The 20,727-nt window shown below is 47.4% G+C and overlaps 4 protein-coding genes across 4 annotated transcripts; 3 read left to right on the top strand and 1 right to left on the bottom strand.

Annotated features, from left to right (window-relative positions):
* Positions 1-5,291: 5,291 nt before the first annotated feature.
* PDAT9_1 (Pisatin demethylase) lies at positions 5,292-6,812 on the top strand (the record flags this gene model as incomplete). Its single annotated transcript, XM_031147071.1, has 2 exons — positions 5,292-6,250; positions 6,299-6,812. The coding sequence occupies 2 exons, from the start codon at positions 5,292-5,294 to the stop codon at positions 6,810-6,812; spliced, it is 1,473 nt and encodes a 490-aa protein (XP_031007662.1).
* Positions 6,813-7,473: 661 nt separating this feature from the next.
* On the top strand, positions 7,474-8,040 carry LHYA1_G002092 (uncharacterized protein; the record flags this gene model as incomplete). Its single annotated transcript, XM_031147070.1, has 2 exons — positions 7,474-7,776; positions 7,867-8,040. The coding sequence occupies 2 exons, from the start codon at positions 7,474-7,476 to the stop codon at positions 8,038-8,040; spliced, it is 477 nt and encodes a 158-aa protein (XP_031007663.1).
* Positions 8,041-12,147: 4,107 nt separating this feature from the next.
* Positions 12,148-12,910, bottom strand: LHYA1_G002091 (uncharacterized protein; the record flags this gene model as incomplete). Its single annotated transcript, XM_031147069.1, has 2 exons — positions 12,148-12,631; positions 12,687-12,910. The coding sequence occupies 2 exons, from the start codon at positions 12,908-12,910 to the stop codon at positions 12,148-12,150; spliced, it is 708 nt and encodes a 235-aa protein (XP_031007660.1).
* A 3,652-nt stretch (positions 12,911-16,562) lies between these two features.
* On the top strand, positions 16,563-18,722 carry het-6_4 (Heterokaryon incompatibility protein 6,OR allele; the record flags this gene model as incomplete). Its single annotated transcript, XM_031147068.1, has 2 exons — positions 16,563-17,417; positions 17,475-18,722. The coding sequence occupies 2 exons, from the start codon at positions 16,563-16,565 to the stop codon at positions 18,720-18,722; spliced, it is 2,103 nt and encodes a 700-aa protein (XP_031007661.1).
* Positions 18,723-20,727: the final 2,005 nt, after the last annotated feature.

Below are 20,727 nucleotides of genomic sequence, written 5' to 3'. Positions count from 1 at the left end.
TCTGGTCGCGACACTGGTAAGTTTGAACTTTCACATCCTTTCCCATCATTCCCTCAATACTTCTCAGCCTTTCGAATACCTGCTAATAGATCCTCGCAGGCAATGGCCGGACTGCAACTCTCCGATGAACGAGGCAATGGTATGTTCCATCAAGCAAACACCACCCTCGGATGTACGCTGATAGGAATAGCCTCCGGTATCTGAAATCTAATATCATGGTACCGGTCTGTCAGGAATGTCAACCTTGTAAGGTACGTTGTCGAATTTTGTGTTGTTTGTTCCTGCCTGAACAGGGGCGGAGTCGACACTTGTGGTTTCTGGAGGTCGGCAAGGCGGCAGTCCTTTATCTGGTTGATTAGTAATCCCCAGCAGCCTATCTCCACGTGAAATTGGAGCCCCTATCTGCTGTTGCCTTGTTCTGGCATCGCCTGACTTTGTTTTTAGAACCTCTTGGCTAACTCTCTCAAAATAGATTCTTGGAACATGCAACAAATATAGCTCATCGAGTATACACACCGATGACGAACGACCTCGATCCACCTTCGAGATGTCTGCTGTCAGTCTTGCGTACGTCTGCCTAGACCCTACGAACAAACATACTTCGGGGGCCATCACTTGTCTTTGCTCGGGATCATGAACTCGACCTCTGCTGTGGTGGTTTTCGTTGCGGGTGCTGTCATCCCAGTACATCACCAACATCACCTTGTTGCTGTACTGCCCCCCAGCACATACTCACCTTCGGTTGTTATCCTCTGGAAAGGAAACGCCCGACGTGCACCAGGGGTGAGCATATTTTGAAAGTCTTACGGACGGCGAGGAGGAACCGTTTTGTTTTCTGCGAATCATAGATTTTGGGGTTATAGATTGAAATGGTCGACGCAAGTCTGGAGCTTTGTTTTCATTATGGGTTTATGGGTTTACGATAGGATGTTTACCTTTCTTTGGCCTGATTAATCGATTCATTTTCAGACTTGTTTATTTGACATTCTTCTGTTGCTATATTTACAGTATGTATTCGTATTTGAGGGTTCGGAGCAGAGAGGAAGCTTAGCAGAATCAGATTTTGATTATTGTCTTTGTACTATACAATACTGTACCTTATGCTATCTAAATTCTTTCCACCACACCAAGTTTTCTCAGACCTAGACCTTCTCCATCTAAGATATGGAAATAGTTTGTCACATGCCATCTAGAACAGTTTTGAATCTGGCACCGGATGTAGACTACTCTAAAGGTCGCTGGAAGCAGAGGCTTCAGGGCGTTCATCTTTCTGTAAATGGAGCTTCGTCATGAATGAGTACTGTACCGATATTGCCATTGCCTATATTACCAGCGCTTACCCCGCCATCACACAGGGACAGGACAGAGGGCCTTGGTTGAGCTCTGTACTATCGATCCACTTGAAGATCTGCATGGAGGGGGAGGCACGTTCCACCAAAAAAGACGACGGCAGTCGCGACTTCTTTGTCAATTTCTCATGCAATGCGCTTGCTAACTTGCATCTAATGTATCAATGGGCTTCAATATATCATTTGCACCATACCATATAGATGCTACTCATACCAACCACTTCTGCAAACAACCCTTCTATACGTACAGTAAGTACCAGTCACTTCCACCTCTTATATATACAGACCCGATGGTTTTCAAGGAATAAATTGTCGTGAAAACAAAATCCCGTATGACCTTGCTTAGATTTACAATATCATTTTCTTGGTCAACGATTGACTTTATCCCTCCTTCTCGCGATGGCCAAGATCCACCTAGCAAAGAAACAGTTGCCACTTCGGAAACCGAGAGGAAGCAGGAAATCATGGCAGATGGGCTCTCGAAATTGGAGCGGGCATTTTCGAGGCAGGTGCTGTATGTTATTAGGAAAGAACAGATGAAAATTGGGGCTGGGACGTATTTGTGGAGAATGGGGCTATTGAGTGCGTTTCTTTGGATTAAGGACAAGACTAAGATGAAGATTGCGAATTTGAGGGTTCCAACTGATCGGGTGGTTGAGGTTGGGTTCGGCAAGGAGTTTTAGATGTTTTGTTCTTGAGGTAAACTGTTTGTGGGGTATCTTTGGGCAGGTCTTTGGATGATCAGGTGTAAAAGATGTTAGATTTACATATATTTCCATGACATCTGACGCCCCTACCTCATTGGATACCGCACACTGCACATCTCAATCATCACGTAACATTCCTCATCCTGGGGGTATTTCGCGCAACTCAGCAACGCGGTAAGCCATGAGGCAGTGGAGGCAACCGGGGTACAGTATGCAGCTCCTGCCATTGCCTCCTCTCATCGAGCGAAATAGCAATGCACTGATCTAGCTTCTCTAAGATCTGCCGATCCTTCGGATACGTATACTCGACACAACACGTCCTACCTTCGGTCTCATGGCGCTCCAAAAACAAGCGCGTGAAGAACTGCAAGCCTGCTTCCGCATCCTCGTTCTCATTCACATTGACCTCGTCGTCGTCGAATTGCGGGAAGGTGTGCCGGATGGGAGACGTGCCGGAGCGGATCTTGCGCCGGAATTCATCGACGTTTGTGAAGAAGAGGACGAGTTCGCAGGCTTGGAAGAAGCGCGAGTGGGCGACGGATTCGAAGAGGTGGAGAGATTCGCGGAGACGGACCTGGGAGGGGGTTAGCTGGTTTAGCAGGGGGGAGTGAAGGAATGACACGGGATGGCTTAGATGGGAAGGGCAGAGATGGGGTGGCATGGGGTTGGATGGGAAGATGGTTTGGCACGTGAATTGGAATTATACTTGCGATGGATGCATCCTCTTCTAACATTTCGTCGTAGAGGCTGATGTCTGCAAGGAAGAGAACCGCCGCCACGTTATCTAAGAGGTGAATTACTTTTTTCCGTTCGCCTCTAGGTTGGATGTCGATGAGGCGGTAAGGTATAGAGTTGGTTTTGAGCACGAGTTCGCTGACCGTGTGGTGGTGAGGTATGCTGTCGAACTGGAGAATGTCGTCGTTCTTAGGCATATAGTCTTCCCTGATGATTCGGTGCAAATCTTGGAAGAAACTTGATTTGAGTGAGCAGAGCACACACGGTAAAGAAAGGCAGATCGGATATGAATATGGACTACGTGAGTGACGTGACATACTACTCGAAAGTCTTAAAGACGCTTTGTGAATGCTCTTGTAAAGCCTCTTTTACCTCCTCGTCGTTCCAGAGGTTGGTGAAGGTTGGTAAAAGGTGCGTCGGGATGTGGTCTCCGGGCTGCAGTTCGTCCTGCGTGCATAGCAGTACAGCCCATACCTGCTGATGGTTATTTAGGAATTCTGAGACACGCGACATAATAGTAGATTCTTACGTTCGTTTTGACGTTGTGGTATTCCTCCCACTGCTTTTTATCTAGTTTTCGAATCACAAGCTCCAGCTCACGCAGTAGATGGTTCAGTACTGTGTAACGAAATTCCTTTCTAGGCGAAGTGTTGGGATCCAGTTCATAGGCCTTCTTCATCTGCTTGAACGTGTTCTGAATACTTTCCCGGCCACCTCCTTGGGACATTAGAACATGATAAATTTCTCAGGGAAGTCACTACTTACCGAAAAGCACAACCTTTCGCTCTCTCGCATCTCTCTCATGCCACATTTCCAGATTGTTTTCCACTTTTCGATTGACACGAGCCTGGATCTGAGGATCCGTTGGCCAGCTCCGTGGAGGACTATTTTGGTCTGAAGGTACCCCAAGAAATCTCGAATGAGGCAAACAGGTTGTAGCAGTGAACGTCTGGAACGGGGACAAACTAGTAGATGGGTTTTCCCTCAAGGGATATCCATGATAATCAAGAGTATACCAACTTTTGTTGAAGATTTTGGACCGTTTAGTTGGAAGTGGTCGTCGAGAAAAGGATACAAGATCAGTGAGTACGGGTTTCCGAATCCGTGTTGACTGAAAAGTTGGTAGCTCTGTTACTGCACAATCCACTTCTTGTATTGCTGGGCTTTCCACTGTGTTAGCTTTCAAAGCAGGTGTGATTTTCAGTACAGGTAGGTGCCTGCTTACCTTCCCATTTCTACCAAGACAAAATTCAGCAACAAGGAGTATTGCTGTAGGCCCGCTAATATGTTTTCCATTGGACGACCTTCGAAAGCTCTTCGATCATGTATCATTTGGGACTTTTCTTCCTCTCTCGCAACAAAGTGTCGCCTTTCAAAATGCGAATAGGTATCGACACACCGCGTTAAAGCGGCAACAAGTATATCTTGATGGATTAACACTTCGCGAGAGGGGCCGCCTGTTGAGGCTGCCAATAATTGTTTCTGCAAGAGCAACAATGAAGCTGTGATGCAGACGATTTCATCACGAATGGCAACGGCTGTCTTTGGTACATCCTGTTCGCCAAATATCCGTTCTCTAACTGCAGGTGCTTGGCCATTTCGTTGATGGCCCGAAGGTATCGCTTCATAGATCGGGTAGCCGTAACTCGTCACGAACACCAAGAACGGGATAGCGCTATTCCCAAAAGCAATCAGGCCAGCTACGCAGGCATCCACTGTCAAGGTATCCTGAGAGTCCATAGTGGATGTCGACGGGAAAGAGTTATGGGGGTGAAGGACATTGGAGGTTTACACGGTTTCAGTGCAGTGCAGAGCTTCAGGTGACGATACGGTGAAGAGATACTGTATGTAGGTTTGCGGCCTTCCAAAATGAGATTTTGCCTGTTAATGATGCGGCGGCGCCGCCTCACTACCGTACTGTGATCCCTGCATGCGGCGTTACCTTTATTGACGAACACAAAGTGACCAAGAGCCTCGAAAGTATCATATTGAATACTTAGTAAACATCTATTAGAAAAATGATAGTAGCACAATTGCTTATGGTTTTATTGTGCAAAAGCATTGCTTACCTAGGTACTTACTGTAGACCTTGGCACATTCTCTGAGTGGTATAGAACTATAGTTGGCGGAGGTCAAAAGCCACCAATCACCCAGAACAACAATTTGTATATAGACTGCCATTAATTGACATGACATTCCTACGTACACTACCTACCTAGGTACCCATATAGATTCCAACCTCGAAATATAAATACTTAACAAATCATAGATTGATTCAGGGGGCTCGGGTAGCGATAGGGGCTGATAAGATAAGCCCTCCGCAAAACTTCGCATTGAGTCATTACCACTAAAAATGGCTTTCACCCCATTGCCGACACAACAGTCGGTCCTCCCGACTATCGACCATGTCCTACCGACTATTCAATATAAAGCTCATTTCATATACTGTTGAATAAACCTACCACATCAACTGAGCCCATCGTTCCGTCGACTCATCACCATGGGTCTCTTGGATCTCATAATAAGCAGCACGCTCGCTCACCCATTATTGACCTTTCCCATCATAGCAGCCACGCTCCTCTTGTCCCTAGGCATCTACCGTATCTATTTACACCCCATTTCCCCTATACCAGGGCCATTATTGCCCAAAGTCACCTCATTATGGCTTTGGTACCACTCTTACATCGGCGATGAAGCGTCCATCATTCACGCGCTGCACACAAAATATGGCCCTTTGCTGCGCGTCTCACCCAACGAGGTCGATATCAGCGACCACGAAGCTATTCCCGCAATCTACGTCACCAAAGGCGGCTTCCCTAAAGCCGCATGCTATTCTAATTTCGATATTGATGGACACAAGACCATTTTCTCAACTACAGATATGGATTACCGTACGCCGAGAGCGAAGGCTGTTGTCCCACTGTTCTCAACCAAGAGCATCAGGGAAAACGAGGCGGCGCTGTATGGGTGTGTCGATCGTATGGTCGCAAGGATGAAGGAAGAGAAAGAAGCTCGAGGGATTGTGAATGTGTTGAATCTGGCAAGGAGTCTGGCGGTGGATGCTGTGTCGACTCATCTGTTCCGCGAGAACTACAACGGGACTTCCGAGAAGAGTAGCAAGTTGAGCGCAAGTGCATTTGTAGATGCTTTTGTTGCGGTAGGCAGGTTTTTCTACCTTCCAAACTTACTTTTTACGTGGGTGGAGTGGGCGAGCGAGAAGTTTTTCCCAGACGAACATACAAATGAGAGTATGGCGGTGGTTGATCGATTTGTAGAAGGCTTGGTTAATAACACCCCAGCTAAAGGTTCGCTGAATTATCCAGGAAGGCTGATGGAACTGAGACTTTTGGAGCAAACAGAGCTGAAGGCGCAGTGCAAGGATCTTCTTTTTGCTGGAACGGATTCCTCTGGAATGAATTTGGCGACAATCTTCAGGCAGTTAGTTTTGCATCCTGAGGTGTAAGTTTCTCTTTTCTCTTTCAGTGGTTTTATCTGACAATTGGTCAGGTACGAAAGTTTGCGGAAAGAAGTTCTTGACAATACTGGCCCTCAGAGACAAGAAATTCAATCACTTCCATTACTTTCTGCTGTAGTCAGAGAAGGTCTCCGAATCAGCATGGCAAACCCCACTCGCCTCCCGCACGTCGTTCCCGCGGGTGATTGGACCTTCAAAGGAGCCTATTTTCCCGCTGGCACGATTGTTGGCTGCTCAGCAACCGAGCTTCACTTTAACTCAATCATATTCCCAAATCCGCGCTCATTCCAGCCCGAGAGATGGTTCAATGCCACGCAAGAAGCTCAAAAGTCATTCTTTGCCTTTGGAGCCGGTTCAAGATCTTGCATTGCCAAGAATCTTGCAATGACTGAATTATATATGGCAACTGAGCGGCTGGTACTGAGTGACGTGTTGAAAGGAGCGAGAGTTGTGCAAGAGGAAATTGAAATCTACGAATGGTTCAATTCAAAAGTGGAGGGGGAGGAGATCGAACTAGTGTGGGAGAAAAAAGCAGAAAGATCCTGATGAATGAAGAGAGGGATTATGCCCTTACCCTACGCCTGGATGGGCTTGGAGTTAGAGACGTTTCTGGTCCTGCCCGGCTGTGCCTCTTTTCAAAGCGTACCACATGAAGTGAAAGATCTAGGATATCGGAAGGCTTATATAGTATGGTACGTACCCACTTGCGAAAAAGTATCCAGGAGGGAGTCTATTAGCAGCTGAAGATCCTTCTGTGTAGACCTCGAACAACTTTCCAACCCGTCCATCTCATTATTTTTGACTTGTTGTGAGTGAAGATTCTATTCACATATGCCTTCGCTGTATAATTCAGTTATGGTTACATACCTAGGCACGTTAGTCTAGCTTGTCGTACAACCCATCAAGCTATAGCTAGACTAGCGACAACTCATCCCTACCTAGGTACATCCCTGCTGCTCCCAACTTGCAGTTGACTCGCGTAGGGCATCAAACACTTCTCACGTAGTACAACAGGTTCTACTTACACACAATGAAAAACCACACAGCAACAAAACTACACCAGTACCCTCTCTACGAGAAGAGTAACCCTGATCCAAACTTCTCTTTCATCACCTCAATTGCAAAAGAGCAAGACGAAAAATCATCTCTACATACAATCACAAACTAAGTCGACAACCACGCCCTCCCTATCTTGAGCACCTCAAACATGTTTCTCCAAATCCCACTCGCCCTCGCCCTAGCCGCTACCTTTCTCAGTCTGACCATCGCTGCCACCCTCCCCTCATATCTCGTCATCTCCGTCGTCAACTCAACCGGTGTAACCATTGGCAGTCTCACGGGCTACGGAAACTTCTCCCACCCCGGACCCAGCTATCCCTTCCGCAGCGCCCCAAGCAATACCACTGCAGACTATGCATCTCTTCACGGATATTACAGCTGCGATGCCGCAGCAGGCGGGATATTAGCCTGTGGTGATTCATCTGGAGGAGCATCTGAGAGCTTTTTCTCCGTAAGTACCTCCTCATGCTGCGAATGTGAATTTGAATATGAATCCCTTGTTCTCGGTATCGATATAGCTGCTAATTCTCCAATCAACTAGTCTGACAATGGGAACTTGGCCCTCGAAGGTACAGATGGAACATGGTCTGTTTCAGCCCCGGACGATTCTGGGGTTGGCACCGACCAGTTCGGCCATGTCATTGGGATTCCAGTCTACGTTGGTAGCACGGCAGCTATACCCGTCAGCCTTTCAATCAAGGCGGCTACTGGATGATTGATTGGGCAGCACCACCCGTACAATGCTCGCCTAGTAAAGTAAAGGAAGCATTTACAAGTTGTTCTGTTCCTGCATCACATCCCATTCTACTTCTCAGACAATACCTCTGGTTACTAGATAAAATATGGCAGGCACAACACATCTGGGTTACGGAACGGAGTTAGGAGGCTTTACATAAAAACTAAAAGTTCAATGTTTTACTGCAATCGAGAATAAAACACCTTCATTATTGTTATCTACAAAATATCCCACAGCCTCGAGGAATCCTAAGGTCGCTCACCTAGGGCAGACCGAGTGCACTGCGTCAACCCCAGCAAAGTTCTCGGAAGCTCATATCATGCATGCATCGAGAACAGCTGCATAGTGTGACAACTGCATAGTGTCATACCTATAATTCTCCTGAAAGTGCCCAGTAGCTGAGAACGACGGCTCCGATTGCAAGGATCTACTTAGCGACACAGGTACTCACGGGCAACTAGAAAGCATAAGGGGCGAGCCAGTCGTCGTTGAGATTTCAACATCCTTATGCCACTCATTCATTACTGCCGCATAATCGCGCTAGCTGTGTTGTGTCCCCAAACTTGCAGCCATTTAGTTAATAGGCCATCTCGATCCGGACCAATGATAAGCTCCAGTAATAACATGGCGATGGCTATATGGATAGGTAGTCATACCGGGGTCTAGGAAGCAGTGGAACCTAATCTTGATATCTAGTATACTCCACTCCGCACACTCGCAGCCAAGCATTGCCTCTTCCCGGGGATTATCCTTTCTGCACGCTTATTACACTGCATTGCCTTGACTCGGGACCTACGAGCGACGAAATTAAAGAGTCGATATTCAAGCTACGAGAAACGGTAAATTGGTATCACTATTGTAAAACAATCTAGCTACCGAAAAACAGTGCAAAATTAACTAACCCCCACCCCACTCAAGCCCTCTTCTGTTTCTTCTTCCTGGGTGTCCTTTCCTCCAATACACATTTTCTCTTCCTCGCCTCTGCTATCTGGCTCTGCCACCATTTCCGATCCAGCGCCGCCTGCTGACTATCCCACTGCAGCCGCGAGCTATCCCAGAACGCCTGGCGCTTTGCTCGGAATGCTTGCTTCAGCTGTGGAACCAGGGTTTGGGCTAGGGTTGTGTTGTCTGTGGCGTGGGGGTAGGGGACGTCGAGTTTTGCGGCGGCGTGTTGCTGTGGTGGGGTTTGTTAGTATGGGGTGAGTGGGTTGAGGAAGGGAATGGAGGGGAAGGGAAGGGAGGGGAAGAAGGGACATACGAGTTCGATTTCCGACCACGAGTTGAACTTGGGACACCAGCCACCCATGAAAGTATAATCTGGGTCTATATATCTCTCTCGCTTCCTCTTCAAGTTGCCATTTAGGTATGGCTTTAGATCTTCGGGGATCTGGAAATTGGGAACCGTTGGGGAGGAGGGGAGGGAAGGTGGTAGTCGGCTGACTGGCTTTGAAGCGCCCTCAGGCACAGGGTCATACGTGATCTCGAGCCACGCGACCTCCTGAAGCTGGCTATCTGTGGGGATGGGGATGTGTGGGTGCGGTACGAGGGGTTTGGGAACTCCTACATCCTCGAAATCCATTCGATAGGGATGGAAGAAAGGGTTGTTCTTTTTTGGCGGGTCCTTAGAGCGTCCCTCTGCATCTGCGGCCGTGTCCCAGTCGATTTTGATTGTGATGTTGACGTTGGGAACTGCGGGTTTCCCTTTCGAAAAGGGGAGTAGGGGGGAGTATATGCGGTTACTTCCTAAGAGGAGAGCGATGTTGCTTCTGCTAGGATCTCCGCGGCCTAGGACACCCTCGTGGAAATTTCCGTCGTCTTTCAAAATGTAGAGGATCAGGAAGATGGAGTAAAGATCAGCAGTGACTTGAAGCATGAAGTGGTTGACGAATTGGTGTTGAACTAGTAGCTGCTGAGAGATGTTTGAGCGAATCATTGGCTTGGTCGGACGCTTAATTCCATTAATCGTCGAGATATATCCAGTATGAAGCCACTTTTATTAGGCCTCCCAGTCAGCATTACTCATTTGAAAGAACAAACTAGACTACATAAAAATTTGGCTTAGGACATTCAATACTTACTTCAGATATATCCTTTGGGATATGGCGTATTTGGCTATTAAGTCGCATGTAAAGATCGTGGCGAGGATGCTTCGGTATCTTCTTTCCATTTTCATACCGTTTCGTGCCATTCCCTGAAATGACATCTCGGATGAACACCAAGTGCTGTGCCTTTACCCAAGGCCACTAAGAGCCGTCTCCATAGATGTGACACGCAACTGTCTCTATTCTTAGCAGTCAATCTTGATTTGGCAACACCATTGCATCCAAGAGCAATGTCGAACTTACGAGCAATCCAATATGTGTCTGCTTGGTGCCACAGGTCCCGAATGGCATCAGACACCTCGGTGTCAAAGCTGTATTTCGAATGCCCAATCTTCCATGCAATACCTGGGGCACACGGGAGACCTGTTATAAACTCATGCACCTGACCTCTATTCCGATTGCTGTCCAGCTTCCACTTTTCCCCTTTCGACCACGTCGGCGCCTTGGGGAGCTCTGGCAAGAAGTGCTTGTTGATTATATGTCTGGATTCTGCTGGTCTCGTAGACCGCATGTAGTCGACGTTGCTAAACTGCAAACTATCGTTGAATGGAAGAGGTACCTGTGGATAGGGCTGCAGATGGGACGACGATTTTTGGGAGAGTGGGGTAGGGATTTCAAGATCCCAGATCCCATCCGAGTACTTTGGTGGAATCTTGGAGGTTTGGTTTCCGAGCTGGAATGTACCGAGAAAGGATGCCTGGAAAATCTAGGTGAAAATATGGAGTTGATAGATCAAGTCCACAATTTTGGTATTCGTGCCTCTAAAGAAAACTAAAGACAAAGAGAACTCGTTCGATTGAGATGCATAAAGGCCAGAAAAGTAAAGACATGCTGTTTTAAGACTTGATTCAACTGAAAGATTCAAAACCCGGAAAACGTCTGCAAACGGACAAATGTAGATTTCTTTTTATCAAAATAAACAACTTGAATAATCCAAAGCTCCCACCAAACCAGACCGTAATCACGAACATATTATAAGAAAAGAAATTCGACAGATCAAGAACTTCGGTTATTCCATAGCCTTAAAACCAGCGACAAGGAAAACACACTACCCTACACCACACTGCACCGAATCCAGCACTTAGCACCCAGAAACCGCATGAAAACAGCTACACTACCGTAATCTTACATCCGGCGCATTCTCTGCATATACGTCTAGTACCTACCATATCTAGGATATCGCCTGCGTTTTTTTTTCTCTCGTAATTTGTTCATGAAGATACCCGGGAGCCGGGGTTAGAAAACAGAGGTGAGTGGAGGGATATGCCACGACACTAACCCCAAAGACCAAGTCACGTGATAGTGCTCCTGCGTGCAGGGAGATGCCGGGCTGCAGAGTCAAGGTCAAGATAGTGAAGGGATACGGAGGATGGATGAATGGAACCTTGTGGAGAATGAAAGGTCTGGGGGTATAGGAAATATTAGTATGACTTGCTTGAAGTTGATCTGATAATGTCACGTGTAGACTACGTCTCACTCAGCAGAGGCGAAGCAAGTCACTTGAGCAATGCTCGCGTTATCAAGTCACTCGTACCATACTCGCGGTGGACTGGAAGATCACCGGATTATTGGGTGTCAAGCGGAAACAGACATCAAAGTTGTTCTCAAGAGTGTCGCTTTGTGCACTTAGCATGAGGAATGTCACCAGGAGCTCGGTATTCTGGATAACTATTAATAATAATCATCCTTGCGTATGCGCGTCTGGATATCTAAGTGCTGTACTCCTTGGTGAGCCATCCTTCCCGCACTGGGTAGGCTATGCCATGCAACCTAACACCAAAACCGTCCGTCCCTGTATGTCTACACCTGCAAGAGAAGAGAAAGAAAAAGGTAAGCTATCCTTCCCATACCAGGGTAAGCTATTACCGGGCAACGCCTCCGAACACCTTAAGCAAAACCTTGAAAAGAAGGCACCTTCAAGGTAGCTCATGCTCAATACAAATGGTGTCATCCAACCACCAACCACATCCAATCAGCCCATAGCTTAAATGAGCTCAAAGCCATCGTCCTCAATGGCGTCCTGGGCTTGGATCTTGGAAGCCTTCTGCTTTGGGCTCCTCTTTCTTCCCTTGAGAACGGTAGTCTCTCCCTCCCCATCCAAAACCTCATACTCGCCATTCACGATTCGCTCGGTTTGCTCGCTCATCCACTTCTTCTCTGCTATCTCAACTAGATTGCCAAGTGCTACAGAGCCGCTAGGACTGGCCTTGTTGTCAAAGCTGTAGATGACGCCAGCATCGCCGCTCACGTCACGAAGAGCAGTTTGAATGGATGTGTTGGTGTTGTTGGCATGCTGGGGCAAGAGATCGATGAGGGACTTGGAGAGTGTAGAAGTCGTGTAATCGTTGACTTCGAGGGAGGCGTCGACTTTGCGGTCGAGACGGCCAGAGGCAGCGCCAAAGACATATGTAGCATGTGAGGTCGTCCTAGGGTTCTTGTTCGCGTGGCTCTTGTAGTTGCCGTTCGAGCTGGAGAGGAGTTCAATTAGCTTTCTTTCACTGCATGGAGAGAATGGAAACATACTTTTGAGACCATTGTTTATGTGGTCGGACTTTCTCAGACTGGGCCTCACTTCCACTGACCAGCTCGTCGTTGTAAAGGTTCTTGAAGGACACGCCGGCTCCAGGTCGGATGCCGTTGGCCCACTTCGTATTGGCGTCCTTGTCGCGCTTGAATCCTTGAGCAGCAGATCGGATGTCGCGGTGTTGGATAGGAGATGTAGAGTCGGTGGCGGAAGTGGTAGACATATTGGTTGGAGTTGAATCGTAAATTTGTGCGGAATAGAGGATGGATGTTGAGTTGGTAAGAAGCTGTTTGCAGTGGGAGCTCTATTGATATACTCTTCTCTTTGATTTGATGTGAGTCAACGAATGCTCCAATCCGTGAATCTTCTCTGTTTCCGGCGATTCAAAAAGGAATCCAGCCAACTAGTAAGGCGTGTGATAAATTGTGATTGCAATTTCGTGCTTTGGGTATGATTCTATGAAGAGTAGAAGTAGGAGGGAAGTTGTTAATAAGAGACCGAATATCGAAACGAGGGAAGTAGCAAGTTTCGCCGAATGACTCGATTCGCGGGAAATGAGGAAGGCGCAGACCAACACAATCAAGTGGTGGTGAATGGGAAGGTATGGTATGGTAAGAGACGAGCGTGCAGATGCAAGACAAAGAGATATGAAGGTACGAGAGGGAGATGACTGCGTTGGATGGACCCGGCGAATGAGTCGAATGAGTCAGGCGAGGCTGAAGATAAAGAGAGTCGTTTGGGTAATTAGCAAGTGAATGCAATTATCCGTCTATTAAAACAAAGAGAGAGAGAGTATATTGAGGGCTGTTTATGGATGATGCTTTCTCTGGTGTTGTATTACTTGATATGATATGATAGATGGGGAAGAGAAAGGGAAAGGGGAGGGAGGGGACGCGTTGGTTCTTATTTACATAGGTCGGATAACCAGGAACAAGGCAAGGCAGGTTGATACAACCACCAACCGCTTGCGCCCGTGAGCAAGGCCACCAGCCAAGCGGTAATCACACAGCCATTCCCATGGCGGGATTGCCCATGACCTCGGTCATCAGGTCAGATATAAGTAACTAACCTATGAGGCGGGGCACGAGTTTGGTGTGGGAGGGGACGGGAGGGGAAGGGATAGGAGGAAGAGAAGGAGGAAGAGGGAGGGAGATTGCGAGTTAACCGCGGGGATTTGTAGGAAGGGAAGGGAAGGGAAGGGAAGGAAGAGCAAGCACGGGAGAGAGCTTGCGCCGATAAAGCTATGTGATGATGGCGTGCATAACACATGCAGGAGGATAAGAGGAGTGGGTGGCGTGGGGTGGGGTGCCAAGGATTGCGACGCGTGCCTGGCCTGGGTCTGGATTACCAACAGAGATCAACTCAGGATCCAAATCTTGATGGCGCACATACCTAGGTAGGGTATACAGAAACATTACCTTATGGATAACTATTCTCTCAGAAGTTAAGACACATTCCGGATGAAAACAGTCGTCATCACGTGATGATATTATATTCTATTCTAAGACCCCGCTTTGTTTCTTATCGGATAAGCCCTTGCTGGCCGCGCCGGGTCTTGTACTGTATGATTGCTTCAGCTCCTCCCATCATTGCTAACTCAGGCTAGGTTGTTTGGGCGAGCTCAACATGCCGAGTTTATAGAGGTTCCAGAAACAGGACTTTGCATAGATGTTCCAGCTCTCCCGCCAATAACATGTACCCTTAAGCTGGCCCAAGGCATATCCGTAACGTCAGCTCTCAGAATACCGAGTAGTGAAGCGGGCATTACAAGTATGTTGCCGGTACGAAGTAATCAGATAGTTCTGAACGCCGTCCAACTACATCATCTTCTATGAGTGGCTCTTCATCAGTGACAGTAATGGCACGTATGTGGCTTACTTTCACTCGTCGTCTGCCAGGTGTTGGAAATGCATAATGCCGGTTTGAAAAGGGATCTGGGTTCCTCCTAGATTATGCCTGTCTGTTATGTTTTGTATACGTCACATTTGTCACCGAGTACATTGCGGAATACCGGAGAGCGATGAAACCAGTGTTTCTTATGAGATTGCCCGCGGAATCTGTGGAGCTCCGCGTACACGTGACCATATTCACGTATTTGATTTGATATCCTACAGAAGTACTGTAGAAGGAAGGGAACGTTGCGGACTTCGGAGATGAGAACAAAAGCGAACCACTAACAATAGCAAAAGTCGTACTGGCAAAACCTAATTGAACGGGACTGCTTTAGGGAGTCGGCAAGTCACGAGGACCTCCTACACTTGACTTGCACCCCGCCGCCAGACCGAACGCAAAATCTATCTCCAAATGTATCACACCTAAATAGGCAAATAATTACAATCTTGTAGGGTACACCATGAGAATATGATCATGACTACTCGTCGCATAGACCGACCAGGCAACAGCAGCCACCGATGGCACCCCGCATTCAGTGCCATTCACCCTAGTGCTCGCAGCTCTAAATTCATCTTTTACAAACATTTTGCTTTCTTAAATTCTTTGATCTTGAAAGAACCTTTCAAACAACTTTCTAAAGATGACTGACACGGAATTGAAGACCTACTACGGGAATTGCCATTGCGCAGCCTTCAAGTTCAGCATCAAGGTCCCAGAACTGAAGAGTGTTAGAACATGCAACTGTAGTATTTGCTCCCGGGTATGTCTCTCTCTTGCGAGATGAAAGAATGGAATTGACTGACATAAAAAAAAAGAATGCTTACGCATGGATCTTCCCTATCGCCAATGAGAACCTCGTCATCGAAAAGGGAAGCATTGAAGATCTAAGCGTGTATGAATTTGGAGGCAAGGATATGAGTCACTTCGTATGTTTTCCGCTCTATATGCTTTATATATCCTCCACAACATGCATGCTAATGAACTCGCATATATAGTTCTGCAAAAGATGCGGCTCCTCTGTCCTAGGAAAGCGGAAAGCCGCACCCGCTGGCCGCGCACTCGGCATCAACGTACATTCCCAGAAACCAATCTCAATTCCAAGATCTAAAGCTAAATCTATCCCAGGCGCGAATGTTAAGAAACGTGACGGTCTCTTCTCTAGAAGACAACCCCTTCCCAGGAGGTGATCTCGACCCGCCATACACCCTACCCAAATTTCCAGCACACCCCGATCCTGAGCCAGGAGCGCGAATGTACGACGGGAATTGCCATTGTGGGGCGGTGACGATATCAGTGGAGTTCAAACTACTCGCTGACCTCGAAGTTATGTCTTGCAATTGCTCGTTATGCTCACGTGTATGTCCCTCCCCTTTCATCTTCTTCACCTACTCGAAACTAACGCGGCACAGAATGGTGAACTGTACATCTACCCCAACACAAGCAAAGTCACAATCCACACTGGCGCCGACAAACTAATAGAGTATGACTTTTTGAGTAAAGAGAGCTTGCACACCTTTTGTAGTATCTGTGGGGTTAGTGTGTTGGTGCGCGTGTTGGAAGAGGGGGATCCGGTGTGTCCAGTGAATGTGAGGACATTTCACGGAGTTGAGTTGGCGGCGCTGAAGAGGAAACATTATGATGGCTGGGCTCAGGGGAAGGAGTATGTTGTCATGTAGTGGGTGGAGGGAGTTGGGGGAGTGCTGGAGTTGGGGAATTACAAATGATGTTTTCTTTTCGCGAGAACTACAGTAATCCACTCTAATCTTTGATCATCCTGTGCCAATATCAGACCAAGCAACTGAGAATGAATTCCGAAAATGGGTGACTGCTCAGGATTTACACTACACGTGACGGGAGCGGAAAGGGGGCGGGGTATTTACTGTAGCCTAATCTTTCTGCCTCGTCGGGCGATTTCCTTTACTTTTGCTTCTTAACCGCGACATTGATTCTCTTGCAATCGTCTCTATCTAGAAATCATCAATATGAGTACGATACCTCTCTACGAAGACGCTGTCTTCTATGAGCTGGCTGCAGAAATAACTGGAGTGTGTGAGGCAGTCTCTAGAACCTCATCACCAGCCACAGCTGATGCCTTGTTGAGGCACATTATTGGCGCGCCAGATCAACAAAATCTCACCGAGGAAGACACAATACAAGATCCAATACTTCTTGAACTCGAAAATCTCATGATACGAGAGTTTTTCAGCTCGCCTTTCATATACCGACCCCTAAATGGACAAGGTGCCATTCGCCTTCTCACTCTCCACCCTGGAAGCCCGTGTGAACCGCTAAGAGGCACGCTTCAGCATACCATCATCCAAGAAAAGGGGTTTGAAGCAATCTCATACACCTGGGGAGGGGATTCTAAGCCTTGCTTCATCCTTTTAGATGGATGTCAAATGCCAATAACTCAGTCTTTATCCAATGCTTTGATTCGTCTAAGATACCCAGACCGGATTCGAAAGCTCTGGGCAGATGGCGTCTGCATTAACCAAACAGACAACAAGGAGAAGGGTATACAAGTAGCGCTTATGCCCACGATTTACACCTATGCGCGGAAAGTCCTGGTGGACCTTGGAGTAGAAGCAGACGGTAGTGAGATGCTACCAGAATTACTAAAAAGTCTCGGGAAAGTAGATCTTGCTTGCATTCGGGAGATGAAAAAGTCGCCGGAAAACTTCCTCTCTAACGGGCTACCTCAACCCTACGCCGCAGAATGGAGTGCTTTGGTAGCTTTCCTTTGCCGGCCATGGTTCTTGAGAATTTGGGTCATTCAAGAGGTTGTTTACGCCCGTGATATAAGATTTTTCTGTGGCGAGTGGGAGTCAAGATGGGGGGTACTTGCCGACATGGCAGAAAAATTTGATTCTCTTTTAAATACCAATCGTTATCAGTCCTGGACCTTTGATTTCGATAAGGCTCGACATGCGGCCATGAGTCTAATTCTCAAGCTGGGCTTACGTCTAACCCGGTCGGTGGTTGCAGAGAGGTTGGAATTCCTCAGGAGAGATATTGAATTCGCACCCCTGGACGCCCCGAAAGAAAGCCACATCGAATGTCTTGCCCTTGACCTAGTTGCTAAACGAGACTTCATAGTGAAGTCCTGCCGGAAGCACCGAAATTTGTACCCAGCATTGGAACGAACGATTTTTGCTCTTGATGGGGTCAAGTCATCGACAACACCGATCATGAAGCTATTGGGACTGTTCGTTCATAACGAAGCAACCAAGCCACAAGATCGGCTTTATGCATTGATTGGCCTTGCAGAAGATATCAACCTCGAGGAGTTTCCCCCCGATTACGAGGAGACTTCGTACCAGACAAATCTAAGATTCGGCAGAAAACTGGTGGAGAAAGGACAAGGCATGGATCTCCTCTTCCATGCTACCAAAATATCTTTGGAAGTTCAAAACCTAGCTCTTCCTTCTTGGGTACCGGACTGGACTCTACAGCGGTCACTAGGAAGCCATTGGCTGAAGCTCGGGTGGGCGTATAACCAATATTCTGGCGGCTTTGAGAGCCGAGTCGACTCGAAATCCTACGTTTCACTGGTCGACGGAGCGAATAACGTGCTCAAGGTCACAGGATTCCGTGTAGATAAGTTGGAAGCTGTTGTGAAGCTTTATGATGATATCCTCGAGTTTAATCTCTCTAGTTTCCCTGCCGCATCCAACACGTACTTCCAACGAACCGAGGCAATCACGAACGGCGATGTATACTTTACAGGCCAATCATGGCCTGAAGTCCAATGCAGAACGCTCATTGCCGATCATCTCAACAGGACAAAGACTTCTATCCCTGATGCAATACAACAATACAAAGAAGCAAAGAGCATGTTAAACAACGCTACCAATGATCAGAAACTCTCGAGTTTGAACTCGTGGATGGATGTCTGGATCGGTCTGATGCCCGAATATGCGTTCTGCAAAACCACACAAGGTTATGTTGGCCTCGTTCCGCACGCGTCTTCTGATATGGATGAGGTGTTTATGTTTCAGGGATCGGACCTCCCATTTGTGCTACGGCCAATTGGCCCAATCCCAGGATTTTACCGTTTCGTTGGTGGTTGCTACTTGCATGGGTTGATGAAGGATGAGGCATGGAAACTTGAACATACTTTATCAGATATCTTTCTCTTCTAAGCTGGACTAAATGTTGAGAGGGTAACAGCTGCTTCCCGCTTTAAAAAGATGCGGTATACACAGAGCGCTTGGTAGCTCGTCACAAGATGTTCAGCGTTGCTTGCCAGGAGGACCGCCAGTAACAAGTAACGTTACATCGGTACATTGGATTGATTTTTGAAAGCTTTAACTCTACGCCAGCAGGAATCATGATGTGGTCGAGTCCCGAAGAAATGTAGAGTCTGGTATTTTTTAATAACCAATCCCGTCGAAGGCTTCTTAAGAAACGCAATACGAAGTTTCAGACATAAGCCCTTGAGATCAAGGTCTATTATAGTAACCTGTACCCTCCTTGATAAATAAGCACGGCAAGCCCCCCACACCATCGATCCTCCACACTTAACAGCTCAAAACGCTAATCTTGCGTGAGGTCGTGGAGACAGTACTCGCCTGCGTGTAAAACTCAGGTCTGTAAGACCCATCAAGGATTGCAGCTTTCATGGCCCCATCCCCGCTTAATTCCGCAAAAGCCTCATGCACAACTGGAAGCGCTTGCCAAAGACTCGCCGGAGTAAAATTCGCCGGAACAGCGCCGTCTGCAGGCGCCAACGTATAAATGACAGCCTTGGTAAAAGCGAGCTCGTTGATCCCGGCTATGGTTTCGGCACTCGAAGACGCTATCACGTTGAATGCTCCACGGCCGCTGTACGAGTCCGGAATTGCCTCTGTTGTCGAAGGCAGGAAGCTGGCAGCATGACAGGCGTCGATGAGCTGGAAAGTGTCGACACCTGTCCCAGCTATGATGTTGGTGTCGATGCTTTTCCAGTCCACCGAGAAACTCCCATCATCATTAGATCTAGAAAAGGTCAGATCTGGATCTCAAAAGCATTGATCTGTGAAGCGAAAAACTTGGCTTCCGAATAAAGCCGTCAGATATTGGATCATATGACTTACGCTGTCCATGTGCCGCCTCTATTACCATGCCCTCCGTATATAATAATGGCGAGTGATCCAGGCCCACTCAAACCTTGGAACAGTGATGTTATCTGGCTTTCGACAAACGACTGGGCGTTTGAACCTTTGGGGATCGAGATGTCACGAACTGAAGCGCCGTACTGCAGGAAGATGTGTTGCATGGCCGACAATTCAGCCTTCACTTGAGGTACATCTCTATCAGATTCATTGTATTCGTAGTGGATAGTAGCGACCTTGATGGTGTCGTAAGATGGAAGAGCGTCGATGTCGAGACCTGTTAGGGATCCCTTCGGGCGAGGAGGATCGTTGGCCATGACGGACCTTTTTTCTGTGATGTCGGCCCCAAGTACATGATCAAGTACAAATATCGAACATAACAGCAAAGAATACGAAAATAAATGCATGATGATAAGGCTACAGGCGCGATCAGTTCAAAGAATGATCAGGGAAAGATTGAGCAGAAGATGGAAGAGCTACTAGGGGTGGAGGCACAATGGAACTTATATCTTTAAGATATACAGTCTAGTCATCGTCATGCAACGGTACAAGGACACCATCAATCTAATAATACCTCAAGATTGGGGCCGAATTCTTCCCGTGTATAAGGTCCTGGAAAGGAAACCGTCTCGATTCTAATTCGAAGCTGACTGTCTCTCCTAGGATGTCATATTTCCGAATCCTTCCCGAATCGCTTTCCCAAATTCAACAATCACAGACGTGCAAGCTAAGTAACTGCAGAAGATCATTCTTAGAACCGCTGCCGTATGATGACGATCCTTCATGGCTCGAATATGTGGGCTGACCTTACCTACAGCAAAAACATTGCGCTTGTGGCAGAGGAGGGCGAAGCAGCCCGTGTCACTTGCAGTTTATAGCGCCAAAATAAGGTACGACATTGAGAACTTCTCCCGGCGGTGTCCTAGCTAAGAATTCTTAAATCTTAAAATAACCGCAAATCTTATTCAGGCCAACGAACACCCTTTTAGGAGCGATCTTTTGCATTTCCCCTGACTACCCGGACAGATGCTACGGTTTCAGCCTTACGGTTGCA

This window comes from Lachnellula hyalina (genome assembly GCF_007821495.1).
Source record: "Lachnellula hyalina strain CBS 185.66 chromosome Unknown contig00025, whole genome shotgun sequence".
Classification (NCBI taxonomy): domain Eukaryota; kingdom Fungi; phylum Ascomycota; class Leotiomycetes; order Helotiales; family Lachnaceae; genus Lachnellula; species Lachnellula hyalina.
The sequence above is the reverse complement of the archived record's forward strand: the minus strand, read 5'-3'. Positions and strand labels throughout refer to the sequence as shown.